Source organism: Rhinoderma darwinii, chromosome 7, assembly GCF_050947455.1.
Source record: "Rhinoderma darwinii isolate aRhiDar2 chromosome 7, aRhiDar2.hap1, whole genome shotgun sequence".
NCBI classification, from domain to species: Eukaryota; Metazoa; Chordata; class Amphibia; order Anura; family Rhinodermatidae; genus Rhinoderma; species Rhinoderma darwinii.
Genome location: NC_134693.1, coordinates 136,410,916 through 136,434,384, shown reverse-complemented (window position 1 = coordinate 136,434,384; position 23,469 = coordinate 136,410,916). Strand labels below are relative to the sequence as shown.

Below are 23,469 nucleotides of genomic sequence, written 5' to 3'. Positions count from 1 at the left end.
GGAGTCAAATGGAGGCACCGATGCTCTCGTACTCATTCCCTTCTGATCCAGACATTTTATCTGCCGATCAATCCCAATAATACTGATAATGAGTAATAGAGGTGCTGATCTTTTGGCTGGGTTGTACGCTAGGGCATGGGAAAGCTGCGTCACGACTAATATGGCCGCCATTACAGCTCCTGTCGGAGTTGTCACCCAGCTTACCTAGACTACTCATCCTATATGATTATTTTATGTAAGAATCTGGGGCAGGGGATGTATCACTCCATAATTTGGCAGATTTGCCATCGTCGGAGAATTGGGTGACAACTCCTGTCAAAACTCCGGTGGACTTGTAGTTTGCACAACACTTTTCTTAGTTCCTACGACAATGATGAAATATTATTTTTTATTTTTTTTTACTGTTTACGAGAAGATTTCTTTCAAACAATGTTGTGGGAGGAAGAAGATGAGACGGAATCTTAGAGGAGCCTCTGACATAATTAGTTGGATGTTCCGAACTGAACACGACCAGATCTTAGATGTTCTCGGAGAGGGTTGCGGCAGTGACGGGGTTAATGTATTATGATAAAGTGACAGCTTGTCAAGAGCTTGGAGTTATTTATATAGCGAAAAAACTATATACAAGAAGGCGGCAAACTCTGCCCACGCTTTACATGCCAGAGGCAAATTAGAACAGGGCAGTAGGAGCACCTGCGGGCATTGGACCAGCCGCACCCTCAAGGGAACATGCAGCCAAGCCTAGAGCCATACAGGCAACTGCGGATAATGAGCTGGACATTATCATTGTATTCCATACTGTTAACCCCTTCATATTATCAACAGGGGCGTAACTGTAGGGGGTACAGATGTAGCCTTAAAGGGCCCAAAGAACCCATTGCCATATATAAAAGGCACACGTAGTATAAATGGCACATGGTAGGTGGGGGCCTATAAGAGATTTTGCAAGAGCATCAAGTTACCAGTCCCATAGGGCAACATGGCTCCGGGTGACAGGCCGCTGGATCGGTTACTACATGCCCAAACCGTAAGAGGCAGAGGCCAGAATGGAAGAAGTTTCCATCACATACATTGCCAGTGGGCGTCTATTGATGAACCAAGACTGGCATTAATATTAGACATTCTGCTTTTGTCAGTCGGTACTCAAAACAGATGGCAGGAAGGAAGGCATCGCTTACCAGCTCCAGCGAGCGGCTTCATCAACAGTTTGCCTGTTCCCTTTCAAATTAGTAGAACATGTTTTGCTTGGATTATGATAAAAATGATTTGCATTATGTAGAAATCACTATTTTCTGTCGTCTCTACTGAAAGGTAAATGACAAACCTAAATTAGAATCACAATGAAACAGGCAGACGTGTGAGCTGGTCGGGGGATCCGTGACCCCAATGGAAGCCGGACTTAAAATGTATGTTCACCTTCAGGCATCATTTCGCTTATGGAATGAATATACATAAATAGTGAAGTCACTTTATAAATACATGACTTTACTTACTTTGTACTGAGCCTGAGTTACAGCCTGTGTTATATTCCAGAGATTTATAATTCTGCAGGCCTCGGAGCTGAAATCTCCCCAGTATTCCCTGCTTGTTCAGTGTCTGCATTTACAGGTGCCGTATTTACATTGTGCAGTAACCTGTACAGAATATTGAGTGCAGCTCTGGAATATAATACAGGATATAACTCAGGATCCGTACAGGATAAGTAATGTAATGTATGTACACAGTGACTCCACCAGCAGAATAGTGAGTGCAGCTCTGGAGTATAATACAGGATATAACTCAGGATCCGTACAGGATAAGTAATGTCATGTATGTACACAGTGACTCCACCAGCAGAATAGTGAGTGCAGCTCTGGAGTATAATACAGGCTGTAACTCAGGATCAGTACAGGATAGTAATGTATGTACACAGTGACTCCACCAGCAGAATAGTGAGAGCAGCTCTGGAGTATAATACAGGATGTAACTCAGGATCAGTACAGGATAAGTAATGTAATGTATGTGCACAGTGACTCCACCAGCAGAATAGTGAGTGCAGCTCTGGAGTATAATACAGGATGTAACTCAGGTACAGTACAGGATAAGTAATGTAATGTATGTACACAGTGACTCCACCAGCAGAATAGTGAGTGCAGCTCTGGAGTATAATACAGGATATAACTCAGGATCAGTACAGGATAAGTAATGGAATGTTTTTACAGAGTGACTCCACCAGCAGAATAGTGAGTGCAGCTCTGGAGTATAATACAGGATATAACTCAGGATCAGTACAGGATAAGTAATGGAATGTTTTTACAGAGTGATTCAACCTGAACTAGAATACAAGTGATCTTCATTGATGATAGATTAAAGGAATTTTATTATGTTTCTTTGTTTTGTTTCAGGACTAACGAGTATTATATTGCTTCATTTAATGTCTGTTTTATAATTACATGTACTATTTATATATACACAGACAGATCTCCCTGATGATGAACCAGATCGTTTGAGTAACCGCATGTTGCAATATGATCCCATCACTGATAAATGGAAACTGTTGGCTCCGATGAAGTATTCCAAGTATCGATTCAGCGTTGCTGTGATTAACGGCGAAATCTTTGTCTTGGGTAAGGCCATGAGGAGCAGGGGCAGAGTGACCATTACCTCAAATGGCCCAAGTTTTGGGAGTATCCAAGTGTCCATCATTAGCCCAAGTTTTATTGCCAGGGTAAACTGACCATTTCAGCAGTGATCAAGGGTACATGACAAAAATCGCCCATAGACTAAGTTTAAGCGCCAGGGCTGGGCAGTGCCCAAGGGTCCATGGTCCTTGTAATGCATGGACTAGTCAGTAGAAGAGTTATTCTTTGTAGCAGTTCTCTGCTCTGGCTAATAAATGGGAGGCCCATGTGGGGGACCCCCAATATTACCTCCATGTGCCTAAATTGGGCATATCGAAATGAGTTATCAAAATTAAAAACTCCCTTTAAGGGACTCGTTTATAAACCGCCTGAGGGTCAAAAGCTGTCAACTGAGCGGAAACGAACCAACAGATCCAGGAAAGGTTTGTATTGTGGAGCCCCATTGTGTACGCATGACCAAGGCACTGGGTACTCTAATGCTTTGGGCACTGCTTACTTCTCCTTTGCTAAAAAACGAATTATAAATACACAAGTTTCTATAAGTATATATAGAGATTGTGCAGGATTAGAAAAACATGGCTGCTCAGCATCGTTTACGTCAATGGAGCGAAGCTGCAATACCAGACACAACCTGTGGATAGGTGTGGCGCTGTTTGTGGAAAAAAACAGCCACGTTTTTCCAATCATGGACAATCCCGCATCATATGAAGGTACTGTACTCTTCCCTCAGCTCACCCCCCTCCCATTCCAAGATGCCTTTATCAGTCGATTTATGTCTGTAAGCAAAGTTCGACTTCTTCCTGGCAGCCAATAATATTTGAATTATTTACAAAAACTTTTTTTTCCTTTAAGCAATGGCTCCGCTAATTATACCGCATCGGCGTGTACATCCTTCCTTGCTTTTGATTCTCAATCTGTGTATAAATAGCTGCCGTGTCACATTCACTGCTCCGAAACCATTTACACTATATAGACGCAGTTACTGCTTGTGTCACGCATCGCTGAGTCTTCGAGTCAAGTGCAGAGTGAAGGACGTTCTGCCAGGCAAGGCCTTAATGGTGCTGAATTTAACATGAGTTTCTGCTCGTATGAGGGATAAATACTGGAGATTTGTTTTACCAGTCTGCCAGAGGGACGGAGGAATTCATCTCCACCTTTTAGCATTATATCATTTTTTGGGTCCAGACTTCTGTGCTGATTAATTTCTCCATATATCTTTATAGCGGTCGGAGCTCGGTTTTTCTAATAAAAAGCTCAGAATCCCCTGCTTAGACCTAGATTTAAAAAAATAACATGTTGGATACTTGCAGCCACCACAAGAGGGAGACTAAGAGCTTTCTGTATAATGGTTTAATGTATGATTAGTATGCAGTAAGCTCAAAAGCTCCCCCTAGTGGTGACTGCAGGTAGTCAGTATTTTATTTTTTGAATCTATGTCTAAGCAGGGGATTTGGAACTGTGTACAGGTTGTATGAAGTATTGCAGCTTAGCCCCAGTCACCTTAATAGAGCTAAGCTGCAATACCACACACAACCCATGGACAAGTGTGGCGCTGTTTTAGTAGAAAAAAAAGCAGCCATGTTTCCTCTATTCCTGTACAACCCCTTTAAAGAAAATTAATCTGTACAGATTTTTTTTTTACCTATTTTAATTAAAACAAAAATAAAATGGTGTTCAATGTAGGACATTCGCTCTATAGCTAAGATCTCCCTTGCAATTGGATTAGGGGGATCCAACATCAAACATTAAGTGATCCATTAGATAGACTTGTGTTCTCAAACCTGTGGCTTTCAGGCTGTTAAAGCGACCCTCCGGGCCCAGGACAAAATTATAAATGTCATAGGGTATATAGAGTTATATTACCTGGTGCCCTCCAGTTGTGCCCATGTGCTGTGGATTCCCCAGCTTTGGGGTCCTCTCTGTTTTCCCAAAATGGCCACAGCGCTTTACGGACTTAGTCTAAGACACTCCTTTTGTCCTCTGATTGGCCAGAACTGCCCACGTGAGCAGCGCTGGCCAATGCGAGAACAGTGGGGAGTGTCTCAGACTCGTAGTCTAAGAAGCGCTGCAGCCATGTTGGGACCCCAAAGCAGCCTACCCACGGCAGAGGGGCGCAACTGGAGGGCAGGATGTAATATAACTCCATATACTCCATCACATTTATAATTTTGTCCTGGAATCGGAATGGTCGCTTTAAGAAACTACAACTCCCAGCCTGTGGCTGTCAGGGCATGCTGGGTGTTGTAGTTTCACAAAAGCCGGAGAGCCACAGGTTTAAGGCCACTGTCTCATTGGTCCCTCGGATAACTCTTACGGCTTTACAGAATGTCATAATATCTGGTCTCTCGTTTTCTATTTATAAAAAAACATCCGTCCCACTTCATAAGAAAAACTTGGAGAGCGCGCCACTAAGCGAAGATCAATTCCGTTTCCCAGAAGGATTCTAAAAAAAAAAAATACCCAAAAAAAGAACTTGAAGTTGATTTTTGCACAATTAAGACAATTGTGTTTTAATTGAGTCTATTTGAGGACTAGAAGTTTAAAAAAGCAAAAAAAAAAAAAATTCGGCTGTTTTCGCAGCCTGGAAGAAGGAAATGAGATGGGCCGAGAACAAGGATGCTTTGATCGCACGGCTTCAAGTAATAGGATTTCCTCATCAATAGACGTCTTATTTAGCCGCAGCATGGATTACAGGATTGAAAACAAAGGAAGTCTTATGTAGATTTAAAAAAATGTCATGGGAATTTGCAAATTTTTCTTTTTTGCCCCATTGTTTTTACGAGGGTATAAGAATAGTCAATGAGTTTTGTTCGTCAGCAAGTAAATGAAATGAAGGGGCCTCGGTGCAGGACTTGGGTTGTAAGACATCTTTATTGTGCACATTCCATTAAGATGCTTGTAGCCTCTAATTCTGGGGTCCATCCAAGACCCTCTGAATCGGCCCTCTCATTATGCGGACAATGGCGTTATTTTTAGCGCATCCTGCGAATAACAACTCAGGCCTGAGAAAGGACGGAGACGAGGATGAAGATGGCTGGCACTGGAGTCGAGCGCTTCACAGTAGCAAAACAAACTCAGTAATATCTTCTTACAGTTTTGCAATTTGACAATTTTATTATAAAGCCACTTAACATCTAGTTTACCGCTTGTGCTATTGCTCCCTGTTATCAGCCAATTCATTCTTGGGGAGAGGATGACTATAGTGTTCATCAATGGGATGAGTGGGCTGACCTGCAGTACCAGAAACAACCCATGGACAAGAGTGGCGCTTTTTCTACATTTTTTTTTTTTAAATCTCATACACATTTTTTAAAGGGTAACTCCATCCCAAAAAAATCTGTGTGTGTGTGTGTATATATACAGTTCCACTCTTGGAATATTATTCTTTTTTAATTGGACCCATTGCCAATGGACCAAACAGAGCAAAAGTTCGAGAACTAATATTTTTAGGGTTTGTCCTTTTATTATAAGAAGGAGTGGGAGGTTGTCACAGCCCCGCCCCTATTATATCGGATATTACTAAATAGTAAATTGATCTTGTTAGAACCTTCAAAAAGTTAAAGTTAGACTGGATAAAACTAGACAGCCAGAAACAGCTCAAAACTGTCGAGTGATGTGTAATTAGTGTCTAGAACACATAATAAATTTGGCGCAAAATTCTGGCGTATTTGGCTTTATAAATCTCCCGGATCGTGTCTCTTCCAGGTGGCATCGGCTGCATCGGTCCAGACAAAGGACAGGCCCGAAAGTGTCTTGATGATGTGGAAATTTATAATGTGGATGGGAATTTCTGGAGAGAAGGTAGAGCTATGCCTTACCCGCTCCTCGCCCTGAGAAGTAACGCAAGCAATGCCGGTGCCGTGGAAGGGAAGCTGTATGTTTGTGGAGGGTATCGTGGAGCAGGTATCAGATTTATAATATTAGTGGTGCACAAGGTTTCTGGGGATAAACCTTCTCAGCCTTTTCGCTTCGATCATATTTCATACTGGATCTGTTCTTATCAGTGGTCAAAGGGCAACTGGTGTACAATGGATCTATACACGGTGGTAGGATGGCAACGGCTCAATGTATGCCAAGGGCTTAGAGGCCCCTCCCCACCCGATCCCATAGGGGACTGCCTGCCAACAAATTAAAGCCATGGGCTAATGTAGTTTTAAAGACGGAGGTGGGAAGCTGATACTGTCATCCCCCGGTACAGCCTTCTAGTGACCCCAGGGGGTAATCCAGTGACCCCTGTACATGTTACCAATGAAAGAGCAGGGAAATAACAAATAATCATAGGGCCCCATAGCATGACTTATAATGGGGCCCCACTCCAATATGATCACCTTTAGCAGCAATTTCAGTACATGAAGAGCTTATAATTCACCCTAATGCACAAAGTGATGTCACACTACAGGGATAATGTACACAGTGATGTCACCGTACTGGGACATTAAACACTGATGTCACACTACAGGGATAATGTACACAGTGATGTCACCGTACAGGGACATTAAACACTGATGTCACACTACAGGGATAATGTACAACAGTAATGTCACCGTACAGGGATATTAGACACAGTGATGTCACAGTACAGTGATAATGTACACAGTGATGTCACAGTACAGGGATAATGTACACAGTGATGTCACAGTACAGGGATATGTACACAGTGATGTCACACTACAGGGATAATGTACACAGTGACGTCACCGTACAGGGATAATGTACACAGTGATGTCACAGTACAGGGCTATGTACACAGTGATGTCACACTTCAGGGATATTAAGCACAGTGATGTCACAGTACAGGGATATGTACACAGTTATGTCACACTATAGGGATAATGTACACAGTGATGTCACCGTACAGGGACATTAAACACAGTGATGTCACACTACAGGGACAATGTACAACAGTAATGTCACCGTACACGGATATTAAACACAGTGATGTCACAGTTCAGTGATAATGTACACAGTGATGTCACAGTACAGGGATATGTGCACAGTGATGTCACACTACAGGGATAATGTACACAGTGATGTCACACTACAGGGATAATGTACACAGTGATGTCACCGTACAGGGATAATGTACACAGTGATGTCACAGTACAGGGATATGTACACAGTGATGTCACCGTACAGGGATATTAAACACAGTGATGTCCTAGTATAGTAATAATAATACAGTGATGTCACAATAGTGGGATAATGCAGAAAGCAAAGTTATAGCACAGAAATAATGCACACAGTGATGTCATAGTACAGGGATAATGTACACCATTATATCATAGTACAGGAAAAGAGCGCACACAAAAAAAAGGTCACGATATACACTGTGACAGCAGCATAGGTAAAAAAGCAAAAACATAATGATGCCGGTATAATGCACACATGATGACAAATAAGTACAGAAATAATGCAAAAAGTAATGCTGCAGCGGAGGGATAATGCATACAGCAGTGTTAGCCATGGGGCATCACTACCTTACCTCTATGTAAAGATGGTCACTCTTAGCTCTTGGGCCCCATAGCATTTGCTGTTCCTTTTGCCCTGGTGTGTGCCTATATGAGAGAGGATATGTGTTAAGTGAGAACATGAGTAGTTGCACATATAATAACCCCCGGGCCCCGGCACCTGATCAGGACATTTGTCGACTTTGTGACACCGATCTGCACCGGCATCTGGATCGCAGAGATTTTTGGTCTATTCAGATCTTGTGATTATGTGCAGGTCGACATAGACACAAGTACTAGTACGTTGTGTATTTCAGGTTCTGCTTGGGCCACAAACATGATTTTTTTATTGCATTATTCACAAAATGTTATTAAAATTGCATAAAGGCGCCCATGAGTATAAAGTGCTGGGTGGCATTTTCACAATGTGCCATACGGGTATGATATGATTTTTTTTATTTCATAATTCAGATTTTATTTGCGTATGTCAAAAGTGCGAAAAAAAATGCAAAAATTCTGGCAGCAAAAAAGTTACGTGAAGTGGATGAGGACATGCAAATCGTTTTCTTTTGTTCTTTTGGACACGATGCATAGCATAAATAAAGTTTTAAAGGGGAAATCTACATTATAATCGAATGTCTTTTGTGAAGTGACAACGAGGGGGTCCATGAGCTCCAGCGCTAACTTTTTGGTCATTGTCCCAACACAATCCTCACGATGAAATTCTATTGATTTGTAAGAATTGTGATGGAGATATATAAATACCCAACTTTACCTTTTCAGAGATATGTGGCCCCTTTACTATGGCAGTCAGCAAAGATCTGAGTTCACACGGACCCCCCATTGAATAACGCCCTCTACCATCCCACTGTGTCATAGCAAAAGATCATTTCATATGGAATTCCCCTTTAAGTTCAGAGTAATTTGTGCAAGCAATGGAAGCCGAGTAGGTCTTGGGGAATTTCTTTGAAAAACTCCTGAACTTGCATTGAGACGAAGACAATGGGAAAGTTTACTTCTGAAAAAGCCCTTGACTACTAATTTCAGATCTTTTCTTCTGCCCAACCAAAGAACATTTTGTGAGTGGCAGGTCCATTATTCTGTAAATGAGTAAACTTTTGTCATGAACATACTAAATACCTGCCCAAAAATTCCAGCGCTGCCCAGTTTCTAGGAAACCGGGGTGGCAACCAACAAGGCTGCATCTAATGGGGCATATCTCTTGTACATATCACATGTAAGTAGGGGGCAGATGGAGTGGAGTATGACGGCAGAGTCAGACCACACAAAGTTTGTTTGTGGTCTGTAACCATGGAAACACAAAAGTCTGCATGGGAGCTGTATACACATAACGGTAGATTTTTTTTTATCGGAGGTGGACATATCCTTTAATAATTTGACAGAGGAAGACAATTTAAGCATACCAGAACTATTTATCAGGCTGGAATTAATCCTTTCCCTTTAATTACATCATCCCATATTGTATTATGGGATTAAAAATGCATGATAACTACTACACGGACGTAATAACTTTAAAAATGGAGTAAAAATAAAGGTTTAATCACCATAATGGACACATCTCTTTAACGATCATCCTTTTATTACTTTAAATTTATTTGGCCTCCAATAATCCCCCCCAAAAAAAATATAAATTCTGTTATGTAGAGAGGGATTAAATCTGCACTTCTCATCCTGCGTGCGCTGATAAAATTAGACTCTAATCCCTCGCTCTTCTATGATCACGTCAGGAGGATTGTCCAGATAGAGAGACGTCTGCACATTCAACCCAAAGATATATGTCTGAAAGTGTGATATGATCTCAGTTGTGCAGTTGGTTTTATCATTATGGTGGCGGGATGGAAGGGTTTTAAAGGGTAACTCCATCCAAAATAATTCCCCTGTTGCTCTGTTAGTTTATCATTGGTTGAGCTGTGCTGCCATGTTACATTTTGACCAAGCATTTATAAAATTCATCTGCTCAAGCTCTTTCTGCTAATAAGTGGACTGTAGGTTGTCACGGCCCCGCCCATTTTATTAGCATATACAATCGTTGAAAGACAATATTCTGTTGATTCTTCCAATGCATCTGCCACTCAATTGTAATCGTGAAATTTATAGGAGTGACGCCAAATGAGACCAGGGACCAGTAATTAAAGGAACACTCCAGAAAACACTGACACATTAATGGAGATTTATTAATATTGTCTAAAATGAAGACAGCGTAAACCTAGAGGAGACAAACATCTTGATGGACATGTTAGAGACTTTTCTCTAATCTGCGTGATCTCATGGTCGGCTTTCTTTAGAACAAGTTTCTTGCACCAAAATTGTGGCACGTCATAAATACATTTTTGGAATTTCTTCTACTGTTTGGGATCCCTGGCAGCGGGTCCACCGGGGTGTGCACCATCATTTATGATAAGAGTGCGGCTTGTGTACTAAATTTGGCACATTTTTAGGACTCCACTTAGCCATTCCCCTTTTTGTAGACCCTTTTGAAAACTGGATAGTAAGAGGCAAAAAGTGACCAAAACGCGTGACAAATCTGGCGCACGCATGTATGCGAGTCTAATGTTTATGACTCAATATAGACATTCAATTTTATCCCCTAACCAGTTGTATATAAAGGATTTGTATACTTTTGCAACTATTTTTATTGCTCCAAGGCATCTAAAAGATTAAAAATCTCCTACCGTACTGTGTACACAGCTCTTACGCAGACCTATGTGTCTCCATGATTACAGACTACAAACAAACCATGTGTAGTCTGATCCTGTAGTCGTGTATTAAGGCCCTTTTACACGGGACAATGATCAGGCAAACGAGCATTCATATGAATGCTCGTTCATCGGCTGATCGAATCGTTTATGCAGCATAAAATATTGTCATTGTTGGCAGCACATGTGCAAACACATGATGGAAATGTGTGGTGACGAGCGATCACTCGTTCCCGTAATTACTGATCATAGCTCCTTGTGAAAGGAGCAAACGAGCGCCGATCAGCGAGCTGTCTGATTGATTGACGCTGGTTTTTACGGACAAAATTGTCAGGTGTAAAAGGACCCTAACTCTCTTCCATCTGTCTCTTCGTCTGCTGTCTGTAGGTTACAAAGCAGACAGGGCAGGGGGAATGGAGCAACACGTGACTTTTCTGATCAGACTATACAAAAGGTTAATTTGTAGTCTGTAACCATGTGGACACATAGGTCTGTATACACAAAATGGTAGGAGATATTTTGCATCTCATCTTTCATATGCCAACAGAATCACTGTTCTAGGTGGTCCACAGCCCGAGATATGGTTATCTTTCCCTCCAGCCTCAGTCTCTCACACTGTGTGAAGCAGCTTCATGCTGATAGGACAGCGTCAGAGGCTGGGAGGAGCTCAACCTGAGGAGAATCGCTGGTGGTGACGCCCACTTGTCTAGTATAGCTTCATTTGCGTATTTAGAAAAAAAGCTCATAACTTCTAAAATAATAAAATTTTTGGGACACAATTTTCACTATCATTATCAGTGTGACAGCGCCTGTTAGATTAGATGGGAGATTGGGCATTACTAAACTAGTTACAGATCCCCTTTAAATGCAACTTTGAAAAATGTGGATTTAAAAATGACAACCCCTGTGGGTGGCGTGAACTAGCAAAAGTTTCCACAAGCACCAAAATGTTAGCAAATAAGGGAGGGGGGGGTAGTGTTTTATGGGTTATGTTGGCTTTCTCTTATAAGGGAGGTGGTGACGAGCGCCAGGTCCTCCTTGCGGGTTGCGGTGGAATGACCCAACACCAAAAGCAGAACCCCCTTTATTCTATGTACGCTTCTATTCCCAATTAGATTATGAGAAAAGATCTGTAGGGCTAATCTTGCTCCATATCAAAGAAGCCATTATGTGAATTTGACAAAGGAACCTTATTGAGATCTCTCTGATTACGAGACGCGTAGAGTATGACGGCTGATTTAATTTAATGGGAATCTGCCATGTGGGATTAAAACAATCGGGTACTTTAACTCCCGTGGTAATTTTTGTTTTTGTTTTTCTCGCTCTGGGGACACAAAATTCTGCACATTTAATATTTACTGTAACTCATTTAAAATTAGATTTCCAAAGGATTGTAATAAAGATACACTTATACAAATCCAATTATTGTATATATGTTTTACTTAATTTTATACTTTTATTAAACTTATAACTATTAGAGTCAAAATCTAGCTAAAAAGAGTTATTGCCTTATACTCCAGTTACCTCCAGAGCAGCATGCAGAATACTAAACTGCAATGTATTATCTGGCTACTGATTTAGAATACTGCAGAAGTTTATGGACGTACCCAAAATGTCATTTGAGCATGATGCACTGCAACAGCATTCTCGTTGCAGCTCTAGATGTGACTGAAGTATAAGGCATAATATAAGCCATATAGTTTAGAACTATGTTATATAGTTATTAACTATAACATAGTATATAAATGCTCATAAAGTAGAGTTCTTCTTTAAGTCTGTGTCCTGTTAGGTTTAATTGATGACTGCCAGACAGAATTGACTTCTGTAATACTGACTGTCAGCAAATAATCTATCTGATGTAACTTCTACAATGTAAATACATTCAGCTGATGCAGTAATTCTTCTTAATTAAGACGTTCCATATCTCTTAATAATTTATCTGCCGGCCTGTACTCAGTGCACTTCCACTACTTCCTTCTATGTGCAATAATTATTCCAAAAAGGTTTGACTATTATGTTACAGAAATTATGTTTTCGTAATTGAAAATGTGGGAATGTAACCCAAAAATATAAATATTATAATACTGCCCCCTATGCACAAGAATGTAACTACTATAATACTGCTCCTATATACAAGAATATAACTACTATAATACTGTCCCCTATATACAAGAATATAACTACTATAATACTGTCCCCTATATACAAGAATATAACTACTATAATACTGCCCCTATTGACAAAAATAAAACTAATTTAATATTGCTACCAATGTACAAAAATATAACTACTATAATACTGCTCCTATGTACAAGAATATAACTACTATAATACTGCTCCTATATACAAGAATATAACTACTATAATACTGCTCCTATATACAAGAATATAACTACTATAATACTGCCCCTATATACAAGAATATAACTACTATAATACTGCTCCCTATATACAAGAATATAACTACTATAATACTGCCCCCTATATACAAGAATATAACTACTATAATACTGCCCCCTATATACAAGAATATAACTACTATAATACTGCCCCTATATACAAGAATATAACTACTATAATACTGCCCCTATATACAAGAATATAACTACTATAATACTGCCCCCTATATACAAGAATATAACTACTATAATACTGCCCCTATATTCAATAATATAACTACTATAATACTGCCCCTATATACAAGAATATAACTACTATAATACTGCTCCTATATACAAGAATATAACTACTATAATACTGCCCCTATATACAAGAATATAACTACTATAATACTGCTCCTATATACAAGAATATAACTACTATAATACTGCCCCTATATACAAGAATATAACTACTATAATACTGCTCCCTATATACAAGAATATAACTACTATAATACTGCTCCTATATACAAGAATATAACTACTATAATACCGCCCCCTATATACAAGAATATAACTACTATAATACTGCCCCTATGTACAAGAATATAACTACTATAATACTGCCCCCTATATACAAGAATATAACTACTATAATACTGCCCTATATACAAGAATATAACTACTATAATACTGCTCCTATATACAAGAATATAACTACAATAACACTGCTCCCTACATACAAGAATATAACTACTATAATACTGCCCCTATATACAAGAATATAACTACTATAATACTGCTCCTATATACAAGAATATAACTACTATAATACTGCTGCTATATACAAGAATATAACTACTATAATACTGTCCCTATATACAAGAATATAACTACTATAATACTGCCCCCTATATACAAGAATATATCTACTATAATACTGCTCCTATATACAAGAATATAACTACTATAATACTGCCCCCTATATACAAGAATGTAACTACTATAATACTGCCCCTATATACAAGAATATAACTACTATAATACTGTCCCTATATACAAGAATATACCTACTATAATACTGCCCCCTATATACAAGAATATAACTACTATAATACTGCCCCCTATATACAAGAATATTACTACTATAATACTGCCCCCTATATACAAGAATATAACTACTATAATACTGCCCCCTATATACAAGAATATTACTACTATAATACTGCCCCCTATATACAAGAATATAACTACTATAATACTGCCCCCTATATACAAGAATATAACTACTATAATACTGCCCCCTATATACAAGAATATAACTACTATAATACTGCCCCCTATATACAAGAATATAACTACTATAATACTGCCCCCTATATACAAGAATATTACTACTATAATACTGCCCCCTATATACAAGAATATAACTACTATAATACTGCCCCCTATATACAAGAATATTACTACTATAATACTGCCCCCTATATACAAGAATATAACTACTATAATACTGCCCCCTATATACAAGAATATTACTACTATAATACTGCCCCTATATACAAGAATATAACTACTATAATACTGCCCACTATGTACAAGAATATAACTACTATAATACTGCTCCTATATACAAGAATATAACTACTATAATACTCCCCCCTATATACAAGAATATAACTACTATAATACTGCTCCTATATACAAGAATATAACTACTATAATACTGCCCACTATGTACAAGAATATAACTACTATAATACTGCTCCTATATACAAGAATATAACTACTATAATACTGCTCCCTGTGGGTGGTAGCCAATTTGGGTTGTCAGATTCACTGTTTTCTATGCAGCCTGGAAATGCCTTGTTACGGGGAGCGGATGTCCCCCCTACTTTATCTCTCCTGCTGCTCGGTGGTTGGGACATTTTTGTCATTCTGCAGTGTGTGGTGTTGTGAGAGAATACATTTAAAAAAAGTAATTAAAATGATAATATGAGTATTTTTAAAAATAAATAAAACATGTAATTATCTCTAGTAATGCTATACCTGTCATTGAAGCCTATGGGACCACCTGGAAATGTTATTTAAATCCCCACCCCCATGTTTTATGCATACATGGATGATGCTTGTAACTATACACACACACATATATAAATCCACAGCGGGTTTACACAGAGGCAGGACAGTTGTCCTGTCTCGTATAATTGAGGGACTAAAATGCATGGAGAAGCAATGAGCGATTGAGGGACTATTGTTAAAGATGAGGAGCGAGGAAAAATGATGCCAAATGGGCATGAATCAGAAGTCCCCGTCCCTCATCCACCACTTCGTAGTTTAGTCTAGGTGCACTGGCTTAGGACTTTTAGTTCCTAAAGGGAATACATTTTTTTTTTGATCATGTGATCATAGTTTCAAGGATAATTAATGGTGCTTCCAATAACATTGGGTCCGGTGTCACCAGTATTCCACCCGTACTTACGGACCCGTTTTCTCTGCACTAATCGGCAGCCCCTTCTCTCTATCAGCACTGGAAAGAGAGAAGGGGCAGCCCTTTCGGGCAGAGTTTCCGCAGCGATTGAAAGTAAAAGAAGTTCATACGTACCGCTGTCGTGGTGACGCGTCCCTCTTGACATCCAGTCTGACCTCCCTGGATGACGCGGCAGTCCATGTGACCGGTGCAGCCTGTGATTGGCTGCAGCGGTCACATGGGATGAAACGTCATCCCGGGAGGCCGGACTGGAGGAAGAAGCGCTCTCCAATTTATTATGCGGGTCGTGCTCCCATATAAAGTCCTATAGACATGTCCTATTTTTTGCGGAGCCTTTCTACGGCACGGACACCTTCCTGTAAATATACAGGAAGGTGTCCATGGGCAATAGAAGTGAATGGGTCCGTAATTACGGATGAATTCTACGGTCGTTTGCATGGCGCCTTACAACACATAATTGGGTATTTATATAGTGAGCTTTTACTCTATCTATACCGTAAGTTAACCTCCTGAGCAACGCCGGGTATAAAAGCTAGTATATATATATACTGTGCAAGTGGTGCTGTCCTTTACATTTTCAGCACCAAGGACATGGCACTAGAGGTGGGCATGATGTCATAACCTATTAGATTATTTATGGAGGGGGGGGGGGCAGAATTAAATAAATGGCTATATTTTAGGGGACACCAGTCACCCTCCACCCTCATTCTTTCTGCTGACATTTGGTTCAGCTATCACGTGGCTGTATATGATAATATTGCAGACATAACGTTCCGGCAATATATCTTCCCAAAATGCATTGCAGGCCCGTTTTGCAGTCCCTATCTGTCATTGTCAGTCTGTGATGCGCTCGCTGGTTTCCCAATGTTAATGCCGTCTCCAAGTATTTTATAAATCAAAGTTATTATATGGAAACAAAATGCTGAGATGGAGATGACATAAATACAATATAATCAGTAGTGTTTCCTATGTTTATACCGGACAGGGTCAGATTATAAGAGAGGCAGAAGGGGAAACGGCTCTGGGGCCTTCATCATTTCGGGAACTCATTCTATACATTAACACAGCAGGGACATAAGTACAAGTTGCTGTGTGGATGGCATTGGGAACCAGGACCTGAACCCTGATCAGGTAGTAGCTATAGGGGCGGCACAGGTGCCACATAAGAGAACAGCAGTAATATAAATGGCACATACTGGTTCCGTGGGAGGCTGGTAGACAATTTCCATTGGGGCTTTGGATCTTCAAGCAATACCATTGGCCCTTGGATCCAAGTTCGGAAGTAAAAAATAAATGGTTGCTGTGTCGGGCATGTTTGTGAACTTTGGTAGTGTTAATGAGGCATAATATGATGGTGTTATTGCGGTACTATGTAGTGGTATTAATAGGACACTGTATCATCATACTATTAAAAACTTGATACAATGGTGTTATTGGAGCGGTTATTGCACTCTGTGGTGGTATTACTCAGGCATTATATGGTGGTATTATTGGAGCAGTGTATGGTGGTGGTATTACTCAGACAGTATATGGTGGTATTATTGGAGCAGTGTATGGTGGTGGTATTACTCAGACAGTATACGGTGGTAGTATTGGAGCGGTGTATGGTGGTGGTATTACTCGGACATTATATGGTGGTATTATTGGAGCAGTGTATGGTGGTGGTATTACTCAGACAGTATATGGTGGTATTATTGGAGCAGTGTATGGTGGTGTTGTTACTCAGGCATTATATGGTAGTATTATTGGAGCAGTGTATGGTGGTGTTGTTACTCAGGCATTATATGGTGGTATTATTGGAGCAGTGTATGGTGGTGTTGTTACTCAGGCATTATATGGTGGTATTATTGGAGCAGTGTATGGTGGTGTTGTTACTCAGACATTATATGGTGGTATTATTGGAGCACTTTAGGATGATATTATTGAGGAACTATAAAGTGGTATTAATAGAGCACTGTATCGTCATATTATTGGAGCATTATACAATGGTGTCATTGGAGCACTGTATGATGGTATTATTCAGTCATTACATGATGGTATTATTCTGGTACTATATAGTGGTATTATTGTAGCACTCTATGGTGGTATTAATAGGGAACTGTATCATCACATTATTGGAGTCTGATACAATGGTGGCATTATTGGAGCACTTTATGTTGGTATTATTGAGGCACTATATGGTGTTATTAATAGGACACTATCGTCGCATTATTAGAACATTATACAATGGTGTTGTTGGAGAACTCTATGGTGGTTTTACTCAGGCATTATATGATGATATTGAGGTACTATGTAGTGGTATTATTATAGCACTATATGGTGGTAATAATAGGGTACTATATGATCATATTATTGGAGCATTATACAATGGTGTTATTGGAGCACTCTATGGTGGTATAACTCAGGTATTATATGGTGGTATTATTGAGGCACTATATGGTGGTATTAATATTACACTGTATCGTTGCATTATTAGAGCATTATACAATGGTGTTGTTGGAGCACTCTATGGTGGTTTTACTCAGGCATTATATGATAGTATTATTGAGGTTCTATATAGTGGTATTATTGTAGCACTATATGGTAGAATTAATAGGGCACTGTATCATCATATTGTTGGAGGTGATACAATGGTGTTGTTGGAGCACCCTATGGTGGTATTACTCAGCATTATATGGTGGTATTATTGGAACACTTTATCATCATATTATTGGAACCTGATACAATGGTGTTGTTGGAGCACTCTATGGTGGTATTACTCAGGCATTATATGATGATATTGTTATGCATTATATGGCGGTATTATTGGGGCATTATATTGTGTGAAGGATCATTATTGAACTGCTGCTACTCTTTGCATTCTTGTAGAAAAGTAACTGTGAGCTGATTGATTTTCCCCATATGATATTTTGCCATGGGTCAAATTTCTAAATGCAGTAATTTCTTAAGTATATAAGTTTTGGGGAAAGTTGGGTGACAATGAATATGTCTTCCATTACAGCTCCAAAGAAGTTACGTTTTCCTAAGGTCTTGAACAATAATTCTGACTAGTTATGCAGTAACACGGCAGAAGGGAATATGTCTCTGCATTACAAGCCAGGAGTATAGAAAACTGGACGCCCCCCCTCCCATAGGAGCTAGAAAACTGTTCCTATTGATTGCCACCCAACTTTCCGAAAAAGGGATATAACTAAGAAATGGCCGAATCAAAGTTTTAAAAATGTAGCAAAGGAGAAGGGATTAGATTTGTTTCCATATGTTTTGAACTTCAGAGGCTCTTTTACGTCATTTGAGAAGTATTGATCGATCCAATCCCATGGTAATCCCTACAAAAGCATTTAGCCAGCAGCGTTTATGTAATTCTGGATTACCAAGTAAAGCGGGGACCCTATAGATGTATAGGAATATAAGACGATACATTGTGGCCTTATGTAAGCCCGTGCAGAGTAGTGGATCAGCTGCTCACACACCATGAGCTTTTTCCGCTAGTGTAACCTCTTACCTACTTTCTTTGGCTCTATAATTTAATCTGTTGAGCCAGGCTTACTTAGGTGGCAGAGGAGATATTACAATGACCTTGGGAGGTTATTATAAATTATGGTACCATAAGATTGATCTCTCAGTCAAGCAGTAAGCCAAACGCTAGAAGGAACAGGGAAGGGTGTCAGCCACGAGACATCATCATGGAGACGTTGCAATTTACTGCAGGAATTATATGGAAAAGTCTCAGCCCATCCGTCCATTGCTAAAGACAGGAAAGGCTGAAATTATAACATAGGAACAGTCATATCAGCATTTCCAGCCATCATTCAACTGCAGGTAACATGGCGTGCATGCACAAACCGTACAACAAGGGCAATGAACCCAGTGAAAAGGCAAGCGGAGGACAGGGAAACTGTTCAAAGGACAATTTTATTCTCAGCTCAAATTATAACCAATAGTGCAACAAATATTCCTCAATCACATAGTAAAAGGATAAAATTACAATAACACTGCCCCCTATGGACAAGAGTATAACTACTATAATACTGCCCCTATATACAAGAATATAACTACTATAATACTGCCCCGTATATACAAGAATATAACTACTATACTACTACCTCTATATACAAGAATATAACTACTATAATACTGCCCCCTATGTACAAGAATATAACTACTATAATACAGCTCCTATATACAAGAATATAACTACTATAATACTGCCCCCTATATACAAGAATATAACTACTATAATACTGCCCCCTATATACAAGAATATAACCACTATAATACTGCCCCCTATATACAAGAATATAACTACTATAATACTGCTCCTATATACAAGAATATAACTACTATAATACTGCCCCCTATATACAAGAATATAACTACTATAATACTGCTCCTATATACAAGAATATAACTACTATAATACTGCCCCCTATATACAAGAATATAACTACTATAGTACTGCCCCTATATACAAGAATATAACTACTATAATACTGCCTCCTATATACAAGAATATAGCTACTATAATACTGCCCCCTATATACAAGAATATAACTACTATAATACTGCCCCCTATATACAAGAATATAACTACTATAATACTGCCCCTATATACAAGAATATAACTACTATAGTACTGCCCCCTATATACAAGAATATAACTACTATAATACTGCTCCTATATACAAGAATATAACTACTATAATACTGCTCCTATATACAAGAATATAACAACTATAATACTGCTCCCTATATACAAGAATATAACTACTATAATACTGCCCCTATATACAAGAATATAACTACTATAATACTGCTCCTATATACAGGAATATAACTACTATTATACTGCCCCCTATGTACAAGAATATAACTACTATAATACTGCTCCTATATACAAGAATATAACTAATATAATACTGCTCCTATATACAAGAATATAACTACTATAATACTGCCCCCTATATACAAGAATATAACTACTATAGTACTGCCCCTATATACAAGAATATAACTACTATAATACTGCCTCCTATATACAAGAATATAGCTACTATAATACTGTCCCCTATATACAAGAATATAACTACTATAATACTGCCCCCTATATACAAGAATATAACTACTATAATACTGCCCCTATATACAAGAATATAACTACTATAGTACTGTCCCCTATATACAAGAATATAACTACTATAATACTGCTCCTATATACAAGAATATAACTACTATAATACTGCTCCTATATACAAGAATATAACAACTATAATACTGCTCCCTATATACAAGAATATAACTACTATAATACTGCCCCTATATACAAGAATATAACTACTATAATACTGCTCCTATATACAGGAATATAACTACTATTATACTGCCCCCTATGTACAAGAATATAACTACTATAATACTGCTCCTATATACAAGAATATAACTAATATAATACTGCCCCTATATACAAGAATATAACTAATATAATACTGCCCCCTATGTACAAGAATATAACTACTATAATACTGCCCCCTATATACAAGAATATAACTACTATAATACTGCCCCCTATATACAAGAATATAACTACTATAATACTGTACCTATATACAAGAATATAACTACTATAATACTGCCCCTATATACAAGAATATAACTACTATAATACTGCCCCCTATATACAAGAATATAACTACTATAATACTGCCCCCTATATACAAGAATATAACTACTATAATACTGCCCCCTATATACAAGAATATAACTACTATAATACTGCCCCTATATACAAGAATATAACTACTATAGTACTGCCCCCTATATACAAGAATATAACTACTATAATACTGCTCCTATATACAAGAATATAACTACTATAATACTGCTCCTATATACAAGAATATAACAACTATAATACTGCTCCCTATATACAAGAATATAACTACTATAATACTGCCCCTATATACAAGAATATAACTACTATAATACTGCTCCTATATACAGGAATATAACTACTATTATACTGCCCCCTATGTACAAGAATATAACTACTATAATACTGCTCCTATATACAAGAATATAACTAATATAATACTGCTCCTATATACAAGAATATAACTACTATAATACTGCCCCCTATATACAAGAATATAACTACTATAGTACTGCCCCTATATACAAGAATATAACTACTATAATACTGCCTCCTATATACAAGAATATAGCTACTATAATACTGTCCCCTATATACAAGAATATAACTACTATAATACTGCCCCCTATATACAAGAATATAACTACTATAATACTGCCCCTATATACAAGAATATAACTACTATAGTACTGCCCCCTATATACAAGAATATAACTACTATAATACTGCCCCTATATACAAGAATATAACTACTATAATACTGCTCCTATATACAGGAATATAACTACTATTATACTGCCCCCTATGTACAAGAATATAACTACTATAATACTGCTCCTATATACAAGAATATAACTAATATAATACTGCCCCTATATACAAGAATATAACTAATATAATACTGCCCCCTATGTACAAGAATATAACTACTATAATACTGCCCCCTATATACAAGAATATAACTACTATAATACTGCCCCTATATACAAGAATATAACTACTATAATACTGTACCTATATACAAGAATATAACTACTATAATACTGCCCCTATATACAAGAATATAACTACTATAATACTGCCCCCTATATACAAGAATATAACTACTATAATACTGCCCCCTATATACAAGAATATAACTACTATAATACTGCCCCCTATATACAAGAATATAACTACTATAATACTGCCCCTATATACAAGAATATAACTACTATAATACTGCCTCCTATATACAAGAATATAACTACTATAATACTGCCTCCTATATACAAGAATATAACTACTATAATACTGCCCCTATATACAATAATATAACTACTATAATACTGCCTCCTATATACAAGAATATAGCTACTATAATACTGTCCCCTATATACAAGAATATAACTACTATAATACTGCCCCCTATATACAAGAATATAACTACTATAATACTGCCCCTATATACAAGAATATAACTACTATAGTACTGCCCCTATATACAAGAATATAACTACTATAATACTGCTCCTATATACAAGAATATAACTACTATAATACTGCTCCTATATACAAGAATATAACAACTATAATACTGCTCCCTATATACAAGAATATAACTACTATAATACTGCCCCTATATACAAGAATATAACTACTATAATACTGCTCCTATATACAGGAATATAACTACTATTATACTGCCCCCTACGTACAAGAATATAACTACTATAATACTGCTCCTATATACAAGAATATAACTAATATAATACTGCCCCTATATACAAGAATATAACTAATATAATACTGCCCCCTATGTACAAGAATATAACTACTATAATACTGCCCCCTATATACAAGAATATAACTACTATAATACTGCCCCCTATATACAAGAATATAACTACTATAATACTGTACCTATATACAAGAATATAACTACTATAATACTGCCCCTATATACAAGAATATAACTACTATAATACTGCCCCCTATATACAAGAATATAACTACTATAATACTGCCCCCTATATACAAGAATATAACTACTATAATACTGCCCCCTATATACAAGAATATAACTACTATAATACTGCCCCTATATACAAGAATATAACTACTATAATACTGCCTCCTATATACAAGAATATAACTACTATAATACTGCCCCCTATATACAAGAC

The 23,469-nt window shown here is 38.0% G+C and overlaps 1 protein-coding gene across 1 annotated transcript in view; it reads left to right on the top strand.

Moving 5' to 3' along the window:
• Positions 1-23,469, top strand: part of KBTBD12 (kelch repeat and BTB domain containing 12) — a 52,181-nt gene that overhangs the window by 8,834 nt on the left and 19,878 nt on the right. The window contains exons 3-4 of the mRNA XM_075832416.1: positions 2,456-2,606; positions 6,327-6,524. Coding sequence (XP_075688531.1) covers positions 2,456-2,606; positions 6,327-6,524 — 349 coding nt within the window. The remainder of the gene's footprint in view (positions 1-2,455; positions 2,607-6,326; positions 6,525-23,469) is intronic.